An 18,909-nucleotide genomic window follows, 5' to 3' on the forward strand; every position below is an offset into this window, starting at 1 on the left:
GCGCTGAAAGATGCATTAGCCAACCATCGGTTGTAATCACTGAAAATTAGTTCGCTTTTTTAAATACTGGTTGAACCTTCTTAATCTGTGTTTAATCTGTTTCTGTTTTACTGACCACTCTTGTTGCACATGCTCAGCGCTGATAGCTGGGGTATATATGTTCTGTATCTTTCCAAAAATAAGATAGTTGTGAGTAAGTGCTCGTGTGTCCCCCATCACTGTGTCCTTGTCAATTGTGCGCAAAAAATATTTTACTATGAATTCATACCAACTCGCCCAACTATCAGTTCTGCTGCAGTCCCTGAGTTCAGTTTTTGACAGGTAACTGGGCGATTTCATGCTATTTCGGTTGAGCCGTACTACTATGTAGTACATACTTTTTCCGAGCTCCGGCCAACTACGGTTTAACAAGGTTTCACTGTACTCTAGAGTTAGTGTGATTGCAGCCCCAATCCACTACTTATGTTCTTTTGGTGCCCTCTTCTGCCGCTGACGAGGCTTGCATCCCCTATTATTGATGTTGTCTTGGCACACAATGTGACCCTACCACACACAGTTGTTGAAATTGTCAACGCCAGCATCATCATCATCATCAGCAGCAGCAGCCTATTTTATGTCCACTGCAGGACGAAGGCTTCTCCCTGCAATCTCCAATTACACCTGTCCTGCGCCAACCGATTTCAACTAGTGCCCGCAAATTTCCCCATCTTATCACTCCACCTAGTCTTCTGCCATCCGTGACTGCGCTTCCCTTCTTGTCAACAATGAAGCTTATCTGCCTCTGCTCAACTTTGGCTTATGCGCACATGTACTACCTTCTGGAATTGTGCTTCCAACGTTGTCATCCCTAAACAACTGTCAGATCTCCATGCTAACATCTGAAGCCCTTTCAAATCCTATGTGCGTAGCAGGATCCATGAGCTTGCCCACCAGTGAATTCGACAAAATGATAGCCATGGACCTTCCACCTGTGCACGCTGATGAGCTTTTCCATGTGTTAGCATCGTACCAGGATGTTTTTGACTTCCACAACCGCCCACTTTGCCAGACAATGGTTGTCATGCATCGAATCGACACCGGCGACGCAAACCGTATTCATTGTTGTCTGTATTGTTTCTGCTGCTGAACGGGCAATCGGTACAAGAAGAGGTCGACAAGATGGTGGTAAAAGACATTATAGACCCTTCAAGTAGCCTATGGGCACTCCAGTTGTGCTCGTCAGGAAAAAAAATGGCACTTGGCATTTCTGTATTGATTACAGACACTTGAACAAGATCACTAAGAAGGATGTACATCCATTGCCACAAATAGATGATGGCCTCAACTGCCTCCTTGGAGCGAGTTATTTTTCGTCCATTGACCTGCGGTGTGGCTACTGGCAGGTTGCCATCTATCCTAAGGACCGTGAGAAGACCACATTTGTCGCGCCCGATGGGCTATACCAATTTAAAGTTATGCCCTTCAGACTATGTAATGTGCCAGCCACATTTGAGTGCGTGATGGATTCGCTCCTTCAAGCTTCAAATAGTCCACCTGCTTATGTTACCTAGATGAGGTTATTGTTTATTCAACACTTTCCAGCCATATTCAGTATGTGCTGGCCGTTCTCCAGGTGTTCCATAGCACCAGTCTTCAGCTCAACTCATCCAAGTGCCGCTTCGGTCACCACGAAATAACGTTGCTTGGGCACCTTGTTAACGCTGCAGGAATCCGACCTGACTCAGCGAAAATTTTCTCCATGAAGCATTTCCCTGTACTTTCCTCAACCAAAGACGTTTGCTTGTTCATTGACTTATGTTCTTCTGTCGCTTTGTCAAAGATTTCGCTGATATCGCCCATACACTCACCGAACTTCTTAAGAAAGATACACATGCCTTTCTTATGGGGCCTTAAAGGAGCTCATGCTTTTTCTGCACTTGTCCGCCTTCTGACAACTTTTCCTTTGTTGGTGCACCTCGACTTATCTGTTCCTATGGAAGTTCGGACAGACGTCAGTGGGTACGAAATTGGAGCCGTCCTTGCCGAGCGCCAGCATGGTCGTGACTGCTTCATAGCATACACCAGCTGCCTGCTTTCTGCCTCAGAGCACAATTATTCAATTACTAAACATCAATGCCTTGCCCTTCTTTGGGCCAGCTCCATATTTTAGCTGTACCTCTTTGGTCGTCCATTCACGGTAGTGACTGACCACCATGTGTTCTGCTGGCTTTCCTCACTGAAAGATCCTACAGGCCATCTTGGACATTGGGCCTTGCTCTTACAAGAGTACTCATCTTTCCTTGTGCACAAGTCTGGCCAATTACACCAGGACGCGGACTGCCTCTTCCGATATCCCGTTGATCCACCTGAAAGCACCAGCCCTGACACCATTGCCTGTGTTCTTTTTATCACAGAGTTACTTCATTTTGATGATGAACAGCGGTGTGATCCGGCATGATGTTTTGTCATAAACTCCATTTTGGTGATGAACAGCGGTGTGATCCGGCGTGATGTTCTGTCATCAACTGTCTCAACTCTGGGGGGCCTCTGACCTTACATAGCGAACTTTTTACCGCCACAGTGCATACCCCAAACGCCCTGAGCACTTGTTGGTGGTACCCTCCCACATGCGTTCTACTGTCCTCCAGTAGCTTTACGACGAGCCCACAGCAGGCCATCTTGGTTTAACGCGCTCTTATGGTCATGTGCTGCATCATTTCTTTTGGCCTGGGCTTTATCACTCTGACAAAAGTGTTTTGGCAGCTGCGAACTGTGTCAGTGATGCAAGAGGCCACCAAAACTTCCTGCCGGCCTTCTTCAGCCTGCTGACGTCCCAGTAGAGCCGTTCTTCTGCGTCGGCCTCAATCTGCGTTGATGTTTCCCTACATCAGCATCATGGCACAAATGGGTCGCTGTCATGACAGACTATGTCACGCGTTATGCTATTACGTGCGCATTTCCCACCAGCTGTGCTACTGATATTGCCGACTTCCTTCTCCATCACGTGATTTTGCATAACGGAGATCCTTGTCAGCTGCTCACCGATTGTGGTCCCTACTTTTTGCCCCGTGTCATTGATGACCTTGTCCGCTCATGTTCCACAAAACACAAGGTCACAACTGCCTATCACCCTCAGACAAATGGTCTCACTCAATGACTGAATTGCACCATAACCGGCATGCTCTCCATGTAGTGTATATATTCAAATCTAGGTTGATAGTTTCTTTCAAATAATCATATTCGAAACTTTAGGGTCAGCTTAGATTCAAGGATTTTAAGAAACGCGCCAGTATTTGAAAATGATAAATATGGTGCATAGCTGGCACCAGCTGGCACCATGTAGAAAAGGCATCACAGCCGCTATTAGCCACGCCAGTAGCCAACACGAGCGACGCCACTAATATAGTGCCTAGAATACACTGCTAGTGTATCGTACGGAGCGCTCTCCCAATGGGAGAGGGTGGCAGCGCGCGCGATGCCTTCCAACTTTGGCCGCGAGAGGCGCTGCTCATCGTAAAGGTGCCGTCGCTGCCGGGCATGCCGCAGTCGCTGCAGTTGCATTGGTCGTGTGCGGTGTGTATTATAGTATTTTAGTCGGATCTGTGCTTTTTCCTGCGTTTTTCTCCGCGCTGTTCCATGTGAGGGAAGACCACAGCAACTAATGATGCTAAACTTAAAGCATCAAGGCCGGGAAAAAACGTTTCGTGCCGCTCTGTCGGAGTGGCTACCGGTCGAATCCGGACAAAGCTTCCATGTTCGGTGTGCCCTCGGACCCAACACGGCTTGCGGCGTGGGAGCGGCTGATCAGAAGACAGGACCGCAAGTTGACTCCAGCGTGTGTTGTCTGCGAAAACATTTTGAAGACCACTATATCAAAAGAACATTCAAAGTGACGGTGAACGGTGTTGTCAACGAGCTCGCCCGAGACAGACCACGTCTCATGCCTGACGCAGTGCCAACGGTATTCGACAACTATCCGAAATACCTTCTGCCTAAGAAGACATCGAAACGAAAAGTAAGGAACTTGTGTGACCAACCTGCCACTAAACGGCAAAAGCGCAGTGCCGGTGCAGGTGTCAGCGATGGAGCGTCAAGCATGCTCGACGATGTCTCCGACGAGCCGCCAGCAACAGAAGAGCCGTGTGAGAACTCATGCCTGCAGCAGCAGATGGGTTGTATTGCTGTTAAAGATCACCATCTGTTCGACTCAATTTGTATTCCTGAAACCTGGGCCAAGCTATATGAAGCACCTGCTGGCTCTGTAGCCTACGCACGTTATCAAGCGGAAAAAAAATAACTTTGCCACTTTGTATATAGAAAGAATGCTAACATTTGGAAGCTTGATGCCTGAAAGCAGCTCTGTGGTCACTACAGTGTATTTTATTGGAAAAGAACATAGCAAGCACGTGCTTACAACAATAGTTGAAGCTGAAGAACTAATTAGGCGCAGTGCATTGGAGGTTCTTTGTGGCGGATGTGGCCTGAAACCTGATTCGGCAAAGCACATATCATTCATGGGGAAGTATTTTGCAGAAAAGTGTCGCTTGACCGCCGAGTCTGAAGGGGAGAGCTGTGCTCAATGCAAATACCAGCGGAGACTTACTCGGAACAAGCTGCGCAGAAAGAGGAAGCAAGCATGCAGTCAACCAAACAAAAGCAGTAACATTTCTCGTGCTCTGCAAAGAGCGAAGAGAAAACTGGCACGTGCGCAGCAGCAAGTGGCTCTAATGAAGGCGTAGAATGAGACGCTAAGTGAGTCTGCAGTCGAAGCTAAAATTAAGTCCCTCCCCCAAAAGCAGCAACTCGCTGTAAGGACTTGTTTTCATGCTGCTCGACGGAGGTCTGTAAAGGGAATGACGTATGACCACAACTGGATTATTGAATGCATCTTAATGAGAATGTGAAGCCCAAAATTGTATGAGCACCTGCGGAGAGAGAAGATATTTGTTTTGCCCGGACGAACTTGCCTGCAGAAATACCTGCAGTTGTACAATTCCATCAATTGTACAATCACTATTTTCTTTTGTTCCGTTACAAAGGGAAGCGCTAGCTCATACACACCTGCGTAAGTATTTATGTATTAAGCAGGCTAGCTGTGACTTGCAAATAAAATACACCAATAGTGTGTCCTATTCCAACTGCTTGTGTTGATCGTCACATGCGATCTTTGAAGACGGAAGCCGTGGTGGGAAAGAGCGATAGTGCCCTGCTTTTGTCTTTTACCTATATGCGACGCCATTCCGGGTTAGATGTTCTGCTCGCCATTGACAATGGGGGCCACTACTCGGTCTTTCCACCTGCACAGAGATGGCTGAGTGCTCACTCAGCATGAAGGTGTATACGATATCTTTCACCCGCGATCGCGATGCGTGATCGCAATCGACTGGCCCCTAGTCGAATAAAATCTCGATCAGAATTAAGGTTCCATGTAGCAACAATGAGTTTGGACCATACTCGATCGTTCTATCACAACAACGTAATGTGGCCAACGCATCAAATTTCGTTGCTTATTTCAAGTTGGGTACCTCGCTGAACATTAGCCGGTCAATATGACTTCTGCTTAAGCCCTCTCGCGGTTCACCACAAAGAATAAGCGAATAAAAATTTAGCAAACTGGACCTGGTTGTACGTGTCAAACGTTTCGCCGAGCGCTGTTTCAGTCCAGGATTTTTCCGGATAATGCCAAGGCGGTAAGATTGTCTCCAGCCAGTAGAGTTTTAAAGCAAAAACTGCTCTCAGCCTTCAGAGACAGGCTTTCGCAGTGAAAAGCGCAGCGCACCAACGTCAGAGTTGCCGCACCTACGTTGCCTCGGCAGCAAACGAGGCGTGGTGGCATGGATGGATGGGTGGATGGATGTTATGAGCGTCCCCATTGGAACGGGGCGGTGGGTTGCGCCACCAAGCTCTTGCTACTATGCTGCCTAATATCCTACCTAGGTTAACCAATGAAAAAAAAAACACTATGCACTACCACGTCCAAATTTTCCGATCCCTTATTGCGAACTGTGCTTTTGTACGTCTCTGTCTTTTGTCGTTTCCCTGCTTTTCTTCCACCAGTCTTCCAATCGCCTCTTACTGATGTCTATTGCGGACCTGTTTGCTTTACCACTGCTCCCGCTGAACCCAAGGGCTTCAAGGAGGCCAGTGGTGCCTAAATCGACCGCTGGGTACACGTCTTCACATTCTAATAAAATATGCTCCGTCGTTTCCCTAGCTTTACCGCAGCAAGCACATGCTTCTTCTTCCTTCTTATATCTCGCTTTATAGGTGCGTGTTCTAAGGCATCCCGATCTCGCTTCGAAAAGTAATGAGCTTCCCTTTGAGTTATCATAAATGGTTTCTTTCCTAATTTCGTTTTTTCCTCTTAAGTAACTCATGGCAGGTTTTTTTTCCGTTGCCGCCACCCATGAGATTAATTCAGCCTCTCTGACTTTCCGCTTGACCTTCTTTGTTGCTGTGTTGCCCACCCCACAAGCCGCATACTTGCTGGTAAGCTTCCTAGTTCTTTTCCTCCACTGTGAATCAATGTTTTGCCTGTACAGATACCTGAACACTCTCCCAGCCCATTAACTTTCCTCCATATTCCTCAGCCGTTCTTCATACTCAATTTTACTGCGAGCTTCCCTCACTTCAAAACTAGTCCAGCCCATATCCCCTTGCACAGCTTCATTTGTAGTCTTCCCGTGAGCGCCCAATGCGAGGCGACCCACTGACCTTTGGTTCCCGTCGAGTCCTGATTGTACCCCTGATTTAAAGCAAACAACCGCATTTCCAAAAGTAAGTCCTGGAACCATTACCCCTTTCCACATACCTCGGAGGACCTCGTACCTATTGTATCCCCATAGCCCTCTGTGCTTCATTATGGCTGCATTTATCTTCCCCTTCACTGTTATTGTTTTTTCCTGAGTTTCCATATATCTATTGCCTTCGTTTATCCATATACCAAGGTATTTATATTCTGTTACCCGAGGTATTTCTTGGCCCTGTATCTCCACTGTCTGTTCACTGTTTTCATTGAATACAATAACACCTGATTTTCTAACACTAAATTTCAAAGCTAGTGCGTTGGATAATGCCGGTTTCTGAAAGTCACCTTCGCCTCAGTACAGAAATGTTACGTGGTGAAGCATACGCGAAAATATTGCGGTGAAGCATAAGCGTGGGAAGGGTCAATCCGGCTCTGTTCCGCGCTGGCAGCACCGCGGCTTATCCGCGGCATATTTGTGTTCACCACAACATATACCGTCATTCCCATGACGGCACGGGGCCCCCTTAAGAAACTCCCATAGACGGTGGCGCCAGATTACCCCCGAAACTCTGCTATTAAGCTTCTTACCATACGGTGCCGTGTTTTTCATTGAAAGAATTCGCTGCTGTCAGCAATAGCACCGACTCTGCCTTTGTGGTCATAGCGATTTCAGGGCTTCGAAGCTCGGAAAGCACGGTGCGTTGGATAAAGCCGGTTTCTGAAAGTCACCTTCGCCTCAGTACAGAAGTGTTACGTGGTGAAGCATACGCGAAAATATTGCGGTGAAGCATAAGCGTGAGAAGGGTCAATCCGCCTCTTTCATGGCGCGACGGAGCATGCGCCCTGCTCTAGCGGATTAGTCGCGAAACGTTTTGGAAGGGACGCGCGCGCGGCCGCGCGCCGGGAAGTCCCCCGAAAAAAAAAAAGCGCTCGGACGCGCGCTGCTGCAAGCACTCGTGCCGTGTACCGCATTGAAACTCTACTGGTAGCTCGACGTCGGTGGGTTGCCGAAAACGTGCGCAGCCTGAGACCGCAACTCCACTTTAAAAGAGAAAGCGGCCAGGGCATCGTCAGAGTTGTCCGGACTGCACCGTGAGCCTGGTAGTTGCCGCCTTTCATGAATGGCTCGCTAATTTAACGAAAAACCCGCGCGTTACACTTGGGCGATACTTAAGTACATCACGTTGCTGACGTCTTTTTGCAGCGTCGGTCCTCACTTGCTGGTAGTGGCAGCGCGTTCCTGACTTAACGTACTCGTAGGGTGTGGCAACACTGGGTCGATACGAGACCGACAAGATGCTCACTCCAATGATTAACCGACTATTGTGCATCACTGAAACCTTTTTATCATACCAGGTCGACAACGACGCAACCGACGAGGGCGAGTTGTACTGCGGCAGGCTTTTATATCGAAGGCACCAGCAAAATCAGCGAGCCGACCATCGTTCGACCGAACCCCGTGCGATCGGCCGCCGAACTGACAACACAATAGCGACAGCGTCTTTGCTTGTATATATAATTAGTCGTGCTCAAAATGAGTCATACATGCCTACCAAGTTGAAATGCACAAGCATTAACCCTCTCACTATGCCCACGAAGTTTGAGCCAATGCCAATCCTGTTCAGCAAAGGTTAACCTGGCACCATCGAGTTCGTGCACTCGCTACCGGCGGACCTGAACTGAAATGTAAGCAGTTAGGTCCAACGAAGCTGCTTTGGTAGTTCAATTCTGGCCTTAGTGATTTGGAATCAGCTACACTTCACTTCGCACGGCGCGTACACAATAAGTGGTAAGCGGCGACACAGCGCTGTGCCAAGGTCTGTACGTCACCGTACCTGTAGGCTGTCGGCCGCATTCGCTACGTATATGGGTGGGCCTGTACGTGTTGCTTTTCCGATACATTTCTCAATTTCAGAGATGCACTGTTCACGTCTGCGTCAAGCTGCAAACAAGAGACGGTGTATTCGGTATACAGTAGCATAAACAACCGCCTCGCTCATTTATACCAACGCCGTGTGAGCGATGGCATCCGCGCGTTTCTGTGAGAGGACATGCCCTACAAATAAGCACTTATGCGAGCACAGTTTTCTGTAATAATGATCTATGTCACGCTAAAACTGTAAGTATGATTGAGGTAAAGAAAAGTGAGAATAAGTTAACAACCCATGTTAGGAATGGCCTGCCGAGGTGGCGACATGCAAGTTCTCGCAGCCAGCTGCAGCTGCGAGCGTGGCGAGCTTCCCCGAAGATACCATGGAAGCCTGTAACACCTACCGCCGTAACTCGTTTCGTAGGGGCCGCGAGGTGCCGCGTCAACAACCCCTCGGCGCCGCATGACTAAACGCGATTAGCTATTCTTAGTGAAATCGCCAACGCCTTCACGGTTCGACTGAAGCAGGGGGATTTCCTGGAAGGAGATGCCTTGCGGTGCCTTTTCACGAGCCTTTGAAGAAGCCAGACAATGGGCAGCGGCTCTGGAATTTAGAGGCGCCGGCTGGGGTCGGGCGTGACCACCTGGCTATGGGGACGCAGGGCAATGGACAACACGACGGCCGCGTTGCGAAGGTCAGCTCCAAGGGCAGTGAAAGTGCGTACGTGTGTGTGTAAACCGTCCCGCAGAGAGGCGGCTTGTTTACGATGTGTCGAACGTTTTGCCTCACCTAGGGATCGGGAACACAGTGTTTAAAAACGGCTGTTGTCGGCTGCTAGTGTGCGCTGGTCCGTGCTCGTCGTCGTGCTCAGTGCTTGTCAATGTACTCGTGAACTGTGTGCTCATTTACTGTATGCTTCGTCTTGTGGGCTTCATTTGGGAGTCACGCTAGTTTGTGTAAATGTATCCCATGTTCAACTGTAAATAGTGCAAATAAACCCTGTACGCCTAGTTCCTCCCAAGTTCCTCACTACGACCTTCAACCCTTACAAACGGTGGCAGCGGCGAGATCGCCCGACAACTCCTACAACTGGTAACAGCGGTGGGATCGTCCTACAACTCTAATACCCGTAATATATGTATCTCGATCACAGTTGCCGTTGTTTAATTGCTTCGGCCGCTCATATTGAGTAGTCTAAGGGTGTAACAACATGGCACATATGCAAAGGTATGTATGTTTTGCTACATTTTGACACTATTTCATATCCGCGGTGGACCTTTTCAACAATATTTGACGATAACATGCAACCACCTGCGGCTGTAGATGTCGATGTAATCCCACGTGGAAGGCTGCGCTTGAAGACTTTTTGAATATGCGAAACGTCTAAATAATCTGTAAAAAGAATACGAAAGTGATGTCCAAGTGCAGAAATCAGTGACAAATTCCAAGGCAGCCATGCCGCCAAACGGAACTCAGCCTGCCGTTATCGGCTGCACTGTTTGCAGAACAGCGCACTCGGGCCTGCTCACCAAGTAGTCATTGAGTGCGACATGGCTTCAGAAACGACATGCTGTCCCGAACAAGCCATTAATAATTATTCGCGATCCACGAAACGCTGACGCGCACTCGACGTGGGCACAGGCACACAAATCAACCGCCGAAAGCCCCGGGACCCTTCCAAAACGTTTTCAGCGGCGTGCGGCAGAGGGCAACACAGGCAAATGAAAGAGGCGGATTGTCACGGGACGCAGTATGCAACACGTGCACCCGCCATCGCATATCACAGTGGGAGCACCGATATGCCTAATAAGTGTACTGGCAGGCCTTTAGAACTTTTTGTGATGTGCCTGTGGCGATTTCAGCCCATAAGGGCAGTTAGAGACTTGCATACATTTTTTCGAACTGCCCGACTTTTGGAGGTTTTCGCGGCCCCTAGGGAGTCTGAAAAATCGGACGTTGACTAAGAGGATACATCAAATGGTCCATGGAGGGAACGCGCGGCAGTAGAAGGATGAGAACATAAAGGTCCTATGCATCGAGGAATGAACGAGAAAGGTAGTGTGCCGCCGCTTTTTTGAAGGAGCTTGAGCTCAATAAACAAATTGTTGGCTGACGTGCAGGACAGGCCATGAAGGAGGAGAAATTGAAAAAAAATCTATTCGCTATGCTAACTTTCAAGCTATAGACAACAACACTCGAGTTTAGTTTCTTAGCTATTTTTTTTTCTTCCTTTTTTTTCCAGCCCGCATGTCAGATGCCGTTGACACACCGGCTAACACGCGGACTTTGACACGTGATTGTCAGACGGCCGGGTCACTGGCCTTGTGCACAGCGCTCCTTTATTCTCAATTTGACACGCTAACATACCTTCGCTCATTGCCGCACCCACCCGCCTTACACCCTCTCCCCTTTAGAAGAACCCCACCTATATATACTGTGGCGAAGAAAGCATATGTCGCCTTGAAGAAGGCAAGTCCACTTGTCGAGACGTTGGCTCCTGCTTTCACCTTGTTCTCGTTTTGTTCGTCTTGAATTTCCATCTCCCGCCTTCCCCGTGTTGTTCCTAAATTTTGATTTTGGAAATTTATACCTCTTTTATGAGATACATCTCGTTAATAACAATTAACGGCGTAACCTAAGAAAAATACCTATTTTCCCCATGGTAGGGAAAGAGGTAAAACTTAAATTGGAGCCTGTTGAAGCCCAAACAGAACCAGTATTCCTTGATTCAACGCACTGGAAATGTATTGTAGAAATTCATGGCATTGAAGGAAGCATATGGTATCTGTGGTAAATGATAATAATGATAAACAATAATGGGAGTGGACAGGAAGCACAATCACAATTGGTATGGTGGCACTACTGCTTTGTGACACTGGATGCCACCTGCCAGGCAAGTTGAGCACATTGCATGGTGTCACATTGTCGTTATAGTGAATAACTGCAGTGGCACAAAGCAAGTCATGAAACGAACTTTATTTGCACAGGGTGAACCTGTGCCCAGTACAGTGATAGCGGTGAGCGCATTTGTCAGCCATAGAAAATATGATCTGTTGGTCAAGCATGTCGGCTTTTATACATGACTCATCGAAGGTTTCAGCATGATCGCTGGTGCCAGTGTACCTTTCAGAAATCACTACACAATTTGTGTCATGTATACAATCTGGTTACACCCGCCGTGGTTGCATAGTGGCTTTGGTGTTGCACTGCTAAGTGTGAGGTAGCGGGATCAACTCCCAGCCACGGCGACCACGTTTCAATGGAGGCGAAATGCAAAAACACCTGTGTGCTTAGATTTAGGTGCATATTAAAAAACCCCAAGTGGGTAAAATTAATCCGGAGCCCCCACTACAGTGTGCCTCATAATCAGATCGTAATTTTGGCACCTAAAACTGCACAACTTTTTTTAACAATCTGATTACACCGGGCTCGGTGACAATGGACAATGGATAGAACCAGTGATAGCACTCGAGAAACTTCCTACACAGAAATGCATGTCTTGTGCTGAGCGATAACATCATAACACTGATTGTCTTGTGAACTGCGTTCTTCAAAATCAAACAATTTATATGTTTGCGAGTATGTTCTGTGTGCTGCATATGTTGTGACAGCAGCGCGAGAATGTGAGCTGCTGCCAGAACTTCTCAGCTTTAGGGAACAGAAAGCATTGGTTGGATTCTTTATCATAGCCTAACTGTATTACTGTCACCATCCTAACGTTGTGTGTGCTAGCTCATTTGTAGAGCGCCTACTAAAATATTCTGCGTGAATTAGCTAGTAGGTGCAAGCTGAAAGGGGCTAGTTTGGTGATGCTAATACTGTCCTGCTACGCCTAGTTTAGTAAATGCTTGACACACAGCACACTTGTGTAAGGTGGTGAACTATACTTTGGTGATCATGTTCATAACTCCTTTGCAACATATTTTCAAAGTGGTAGAGCACATATTGGAAATGGAAGTGGTAGAGCACATATTTGTCAATGGATCTTGCAGTGTAATGAATATGCATTATATGGATCTGCAATTAGTCGATGGCTATGGATCTCAATGCGTCTATCACCACTTATTTCATATTGCATTCTTCTGATGAAATAAACTTTCCATTTCATTCCATCACATGCCTAATAAGCAGGATGTGGGTTCAGCTCCCATCTGTGATATCTGCTATAAATTTCCCTTCTCCTTATTGACTTTTAAATTTGAATAAGAAAGAACAGTTCATTCCTACAATGCTTTCCCTGGCTTTATTGATCGTTGGCTTCTTGACATTGTGACAAGCCCTTGGTTCCCCTTATTCTTCTTGCCCACTTTTCAACATGGCTGGTCTTTTTTTTTTTAATGAATGGGTGGGACCTTGGTGTGCAGGGATCTGAAGCCGGACAACATGCTCATCTCTGCCGAAGGGCATGTCAAGCTGACAGACTTTGGCCTCTCACAGGTGGAGCGGAAGCACAGTGAGTGCACACTTCTTATTGCGTGTCTGTCACTCATTCCTTTTAGGTTGAAGAAAGAAAGAAATACTTGAATATCTCGTATGTCAAGTTAGAACATCCAAAAACAGTTTCACACTATCTCTCACCCTAGGGTGAAACTCGTGAAATTTCTTGGTTAGACTGAAACAAGTGTCTTGTGTGAAATATCTGTACATTTTTAGTGCAGATATTTTTTTTTACTTGTAAGGCAAACCACCTCGCATCTTAAGAGAACTTATGCAGTCAGTATTGCAAGGATGTCTATGTAGGCAGCCACGCAAGTGCAACCTCGTTGCAAACCCAGTGTTAAGAGTGTTGTGATGAACCAACATTGTCCTGTCCATTTCTTGTGCTTGCGTCTGTACGTGCTAGATATACTGACAACAACGTGCTTTTATTGGTCATTTACATGTGCTGTCAGAATCTAGTCTTCCCTCGTTTAAAGGGACACTAAAGGTAAATATTCAGTCAAGCTAAAGTCATAGACCAGTGCTCGAGAGCATCTATGGTGTTAATGTTAATGCGACCAGAGCTTTATTAATCTAGAAATTGAGGTAAATGCAGGACAGCTTTAGAGACTCCCCTGGGACATTCAAGTATTAGCCCAATGACAAAGGCACTCCTCATTATAATTCTGTCAATAGCACTCAACCACTCGTAATAAAAAGATAATTGTTTTAAATTATAACATAAAAGAAAATGCTACTTGTCTACTTTTATTTTATATTTAAAAATAAAGAACTCAATGGTGTTACCCCTGGCAACGATGCAGGCGGCCGAAATGTTTCGTTTTCTCCTCTCTGCGCTGGCTGTGATTTCACATTTCAGTAGTTTTGTTATCACATAGTGCTGTGCTGGTTTTGCTAACTCACAAAACTCGCACAAACTGCAAGTAGCAGAGAATGCCACGTCTATGTGATGTCGCGGGATCCCCCGAACAGTCCATGCTACTTGACCAAGAGCAGCTGCAGTGATAAATCCAATGCTCTATCTTGGCTCGGTTTCCCAATGGCTCCGCATTTGCGTTTTGCACAGAAAGCCGTTGCACCATCAGTCGGATGTCATTTTACTCCCTGACGGCAGTAAAGAGCAGTGATGGCATATGCAACATCACCACTCCCTGCTCTGGGCCAAGCAATTTGAATCGCGCTAAAAGTATGCGAACCTTTCAGATGCAGTTTTCTCGTAAACTTCGTTTTTTCTTGGGACGAAACAAGCGCTCCGAGGGTTCTACAATGGTTTCTTAACAGTCCACGTTGACTTAGTATTTGCATTTGGTGTCCCTTTAAGCGCCTTGTGCCACTTTAAGATCTTGGAACTGCCAGATTGCAAAATTGTGACAGTTGCCTAATACTGTCTATTGATGGCACAAATGTATTTGATGTCTGAAATCCTGATCTGGCTCTTGGAGATGTTACAGCGAGAAAGGTTTCGATATGATGTGCTGGAATAGGGCAGTGTGTCGTCCAGTGGCCATGACATGGGACTTTATTGAGGTAGTAGCCTTGGATGCTGGAGCACACCAGTTTACTGTAGCACCATCTTTTGCTGCAGCCTGTAGTCATTGATGGCAAAGGTCCTCTGGGATCAGTGTGACAGTTGCAGCAATCACAGAGGCTGTGTTCAACTAGCCTGATGTGTGCGGCAATCGTAGGTGATTGAAACCACAGCTACTGTTTGAACTGCAACTTCTGGTGTTGTCCTTGTACAGTATATATATGTATAAATACGTCATAAGAAGCCCACAAACAAAGACACCAAGGATAACATAGGGAAAATTACTTGTGCCTAATAATTGAAGAAATTATAAATTAATTAAAATGAAAATGGAGGAAAAACAACTTGCCACAGGTGGGGAACGATCCCACGTCTTCACATTACGCATGCGATGCTCATGCATACAAGGTGTGGCAGAAAAGTTACGAGACTGGCAATGCTGGGAGCAATCTGGCAGTGATGCGGGCGCCCCCTTTGCATAGTTTTGTGCATCAAGCACTCCCAGATGCTCAGTGAACGTGCAACCCTAGAGAGTGGGATAAGTGAGCTGGTTGCTACCTCAAATACGCATCGGTCAGGTCAGACCAGTTTATTTCCTTAAAGGCCTCATTGTCAAGGGTGTTACGTACGGTGAGGGGTACATCGTACAACATGGAGGGGTACAAGAAACAACATAAGTGTACATTTAGGTACAGCACACATAAAAAGAAAATCATTTACAATAAATTTTTACCGCTCAACAAGGCAGTCTGGTTATCATATCTGAAATTGAACCAAAAAACAAAGTGTGTAAGAATGTGAGAAGCAAGCAACAACTCGCAAAGCATCAAAAATATCAAGAAAACACACTTAATAAGAAAACACAAATTTTTGACAGCACGTCACAGTAGTGCAAATTATTTCCTTAAGTTTGGCTATGTCAGTTTCCATGGCTCATAGGGTAAATCATTCCAATCAATGATACTGCATGGTATGATGGATTGAGCAAAAGTTGATGACCGGCACAAAATGCGTTTCACTTTGTTAGGGTGATCGCTGCAAGGAAAGGTAATCGGCGGTGACTGAAAAAAATAATCACAAAGTAAGGAGTGGTGGAAAATTTTATGAAATAGTGATAAGCTAGAGTGTTTGTGACGAAGGCTCAAGGATTGCAAATCAGCACGTCTCTTTAATGATGTAACGCTGGTGAATGTTGAATAATCTGAAAAAATAAATCGAGCAGCACGGTTCTGCAGGGCTTCAAGGTTAGAAGCTAGGTATACCTGATGGGGATCCCAAATTGCCGCAGCATATTGTCACATGGAGTGACGTGTGAAGAACACAGTAGCAATACTGTGGAAGATGAAACTAACTTTTATTGGGCGAACCTATGCCCACAAGAACAGGCTACACTTAAAGAACGGCCACAACGGCGAACACAGTCGGCAATCGTCAAAATCTGATCAATGAGTGAAGCGCGTCGGCTTTTATACATCAATCGTCGAATGTTCCAGACTAATCTTTGGGACCCGCGTGCCTTCCACCAAGTTCTACACCATTCGCGTCAGGCGATGAAATTAGATAACATAAGGTTCGGCGACGACAGACAGCGGATAGAAGCATCGATAACTTTCCAGAAACTTCGGATACATGCAGGCGCGTCCCGTGCTGTGCGATAACATTTGTTAGGCGGTGAAACGTGGTCGCCCGATAAAGATAAGTACACGTGTCAATATTCAATTTTCGTGCGAATGATTGTGATATATGCCTGTTTTCGTACGAGTGGTGGCGCTTGCTTGAGGATTCGTTTAACTATTCCAAGAGTGCGGTTAGCAGCTGCCAGGGTTAAATTAATATGCTGATGCCACATTAGGTCAGACTGGAAAGGGAGGCCAAGATATTTGTAGGAAGTGGAAGACTCAAGCGTGCTGTTAATAATGAAGTAAGTGCTTTCAGTTTGAGACTTTCGGCCGTTAAATGTCATTAACTTGGTTTTAGAGATATTAAGTGACATTAGCCATTTGGAGCACCATAAGGTAATTGCGTCAAGGTCAGATTGCAAGCATTGGCACTCGATATCAGAGGAAGTTGTGTGGTAAATTACGACAGCATCGGCAAAGAGACGAACCCGGGACGTTACGCAAGAAGGAAGATCGTTAATATATATTAAGAAAAGTAAAGGACCTAGCACGCTGCCCTGGGGGACACCGGAAGTAACTTGGGCAAAAGAAGAATTGTAGTTGTTAGCGGAAGTAAACTGGAGCCTGGGAGTAAGAAAAGCTTTAACCCACGAGAGGACGTTTCGGTCAGTGTTTAGGCATGCATGCTTGAGAAGTAGTCTGTGGTGCGGAACGCGATCGAAAGCTTTAGATAAATCAAGGAAAACTTCATCTACTTGTAAGCCCGTGTCAACGGATGAGTGTAGGTCATGAACAAAACCTGCAAGTTGTGTTTCACAAGAGTAGCCCTTGAGGAAACCGTGCTGATAATGTTATACGATGTTGTGGCTTTCTAAGTATTTGGCAATTTGGGAGTGAATGACGTGTTCCATGACCTTGCATATGGTACTTGTTAGCGAAATAGGTCTGTAGTCGCATGGTGAGGAACGGTCGCCTGACTTGGAAAAGGGTGCTACCTTGGCTATTTGCCAATCATCGTGCATAGTGCCTGTTGCGAAAAACTGAAAAAAGGGCCGTCAGAATACTACAGATGCCATGGGGTGTATTTTTCAGTACAGTGTTATTGATACCATTATGATCACATGCAGAAGAAATTTTCAGTTTACTTAAAACGGAAAATATGCCCGCTTCGGTTACATCGATTTCTGGCATGTCGATGTCAGATATACAATCCTCCATAGGTGCGGTAGTAATATCCTCGCAGGTAAAGACAGCCGTGAATGTCTTATTTAGAAATTCTGCGCATTGCGATTCTGGAAGTGAAGTGTTGTTGCTATCATGAAGAGTGATATCAGGACGTTGTTTTGGATTCACGATGCGCCAGAATCTTCTAGGGTTATTTTTAATCATAGATGTTAGGTTATGGCAAAAGAAATGACTGCGTGTGGTTTTAAATGTTGTTTCGTATTCTTTATCGCAGGCTTTCTAACGCAGCCAAGAAACCGAAGTAAAGTTTTTAGAGTCATTCTTTTTTTTTGTTTAAATAAGCTACTGCCTGAACCAGGGAGCAGTACGGTTGCTTTTTATTGTGATGGTAGGCATAAATTTTTCTATTAGTTCTTTGAGGAAGTTTTTAAACAGAAGCCAATTTTCTTCTACCGTGAATGATAGGTGCCTGTCAATAAAGTGCTCTGAAAATCTCAACAATTTGGAATTCATACGAGCAAAGTTGGCTCTGTTCTAGCATCTGATTTTTTGTTGGTGGCTTTTCGTGTGTTAAACGGGCGTGTGAGGTTGCCGGTGATAATGACGTGGTCAGAAAGGCCATCTAAGTGGCTGATATCAGAGCAAAGGTCAGGATTGTTTGTAAGGATCAGGTCGATAATATTTGCCGAGGTTGCAGAGTGCCACATTGGTTGATCTATTACTTGTGTTAGCAAGTGGTCTAGGCAAGTGTTAAGAAATTCGTTTGCTTCAGTATCTTTGCACACAACTGTATGCATCGACCAGTCTACTGAAGGAAAGTTGAAGTCGGCAAAAATAATGGATACCGAGTTGGCAAATTGGATTACCACATCATCCAAAACTCTGCGAAATTCGCTCGCAAACGTGCACGTTATATCAGGAGGGCGATAAAATACACAGATCACAAAAGAGGTCAGGCCACACTTGAGAGAAATTAACACGCACAAAAGAAAGGAATTAACAGCAACGAGAATGGGCACTACATCATTTTTTATGGAAATAAGAACACTGCCTCCCTTTCGATGAAGCCTGTCGGTACGCAAAAAATTAAATTCTGTACCGCTGACCAAGATACAGTTGTCAGGAACAGTATCATTCAACCAGGTTTGGGTAAGAGCCACTATGGAACCTGAACAGGAATCTATCATTAAGATAGTGGGACAGTTTTGGGAAGAACACTTCGTATATTTGTATACAAAAAGCCAACATCACTTGAGGCCAATGGCGCGTTGTGTAAAGAAGGTACTAATGTTGTGGCGGGAAAGCATGTATTCGTGCGTCATTCGGTCTGGTCATTTAAAGCAGTTACATTTTCTGTGCCCCGTTCTTTGGTGTTAAGACGAACTGCGCAGTTGTTGTCTGAGTCCCACACGTACATATCTTTATTGATAAAGAGCTTAGTGGAAATGAGCTTAGTGTGATCACCTTTTTTCTAAATACATTTAGCAAACTGTAAGAGCTTTCGACGTTTTTCACGAACAGGGGCTGAGTAATCTCGGG

General features: G+C 45.9%; 1 protein-coding gene across 5 annotated transcripts in view; it reads left to right on the forward strand.

The window, feature by feature from the left end:
• gwl (serine/threonine-protein kinase greatwall) overlaps positions 1 to 18,909 on the forward strand; it is a 441,324-nt gene that overhangs the window by 161,737 nt on the left and 260,678 nt on the right. For all 5 annotated transcript variants that reach the window (XM_055075653.2, XM_055075651.2, XM_055075650.2 and 2 more), the window contains exon 6: positions 12,963 to 13,051. In XM_055075653.2, the coding sequence (XP_054931628.1) occupies positions 12,963 to 13,051 (89 nt within the window). The remainder of the gene's footprint in view (positions 1 to 12,962; positions 13,052 to 18,909) is intronic.

Source organism: Dermacentor andersoni, chromosome 2 (assembly GCF_023375885.2).
Source record: "Dermacentor andersoni chromosome 2, qqDerAnde1_hic_scaffold, whole genome shotgun sequence".
Lineage (NCBI taxonomy): Eukaryota > Metazoa > Arthropoda > Arachnida > Ixodida > Ixodidae > Dermacentor > Dermacentor andersoni.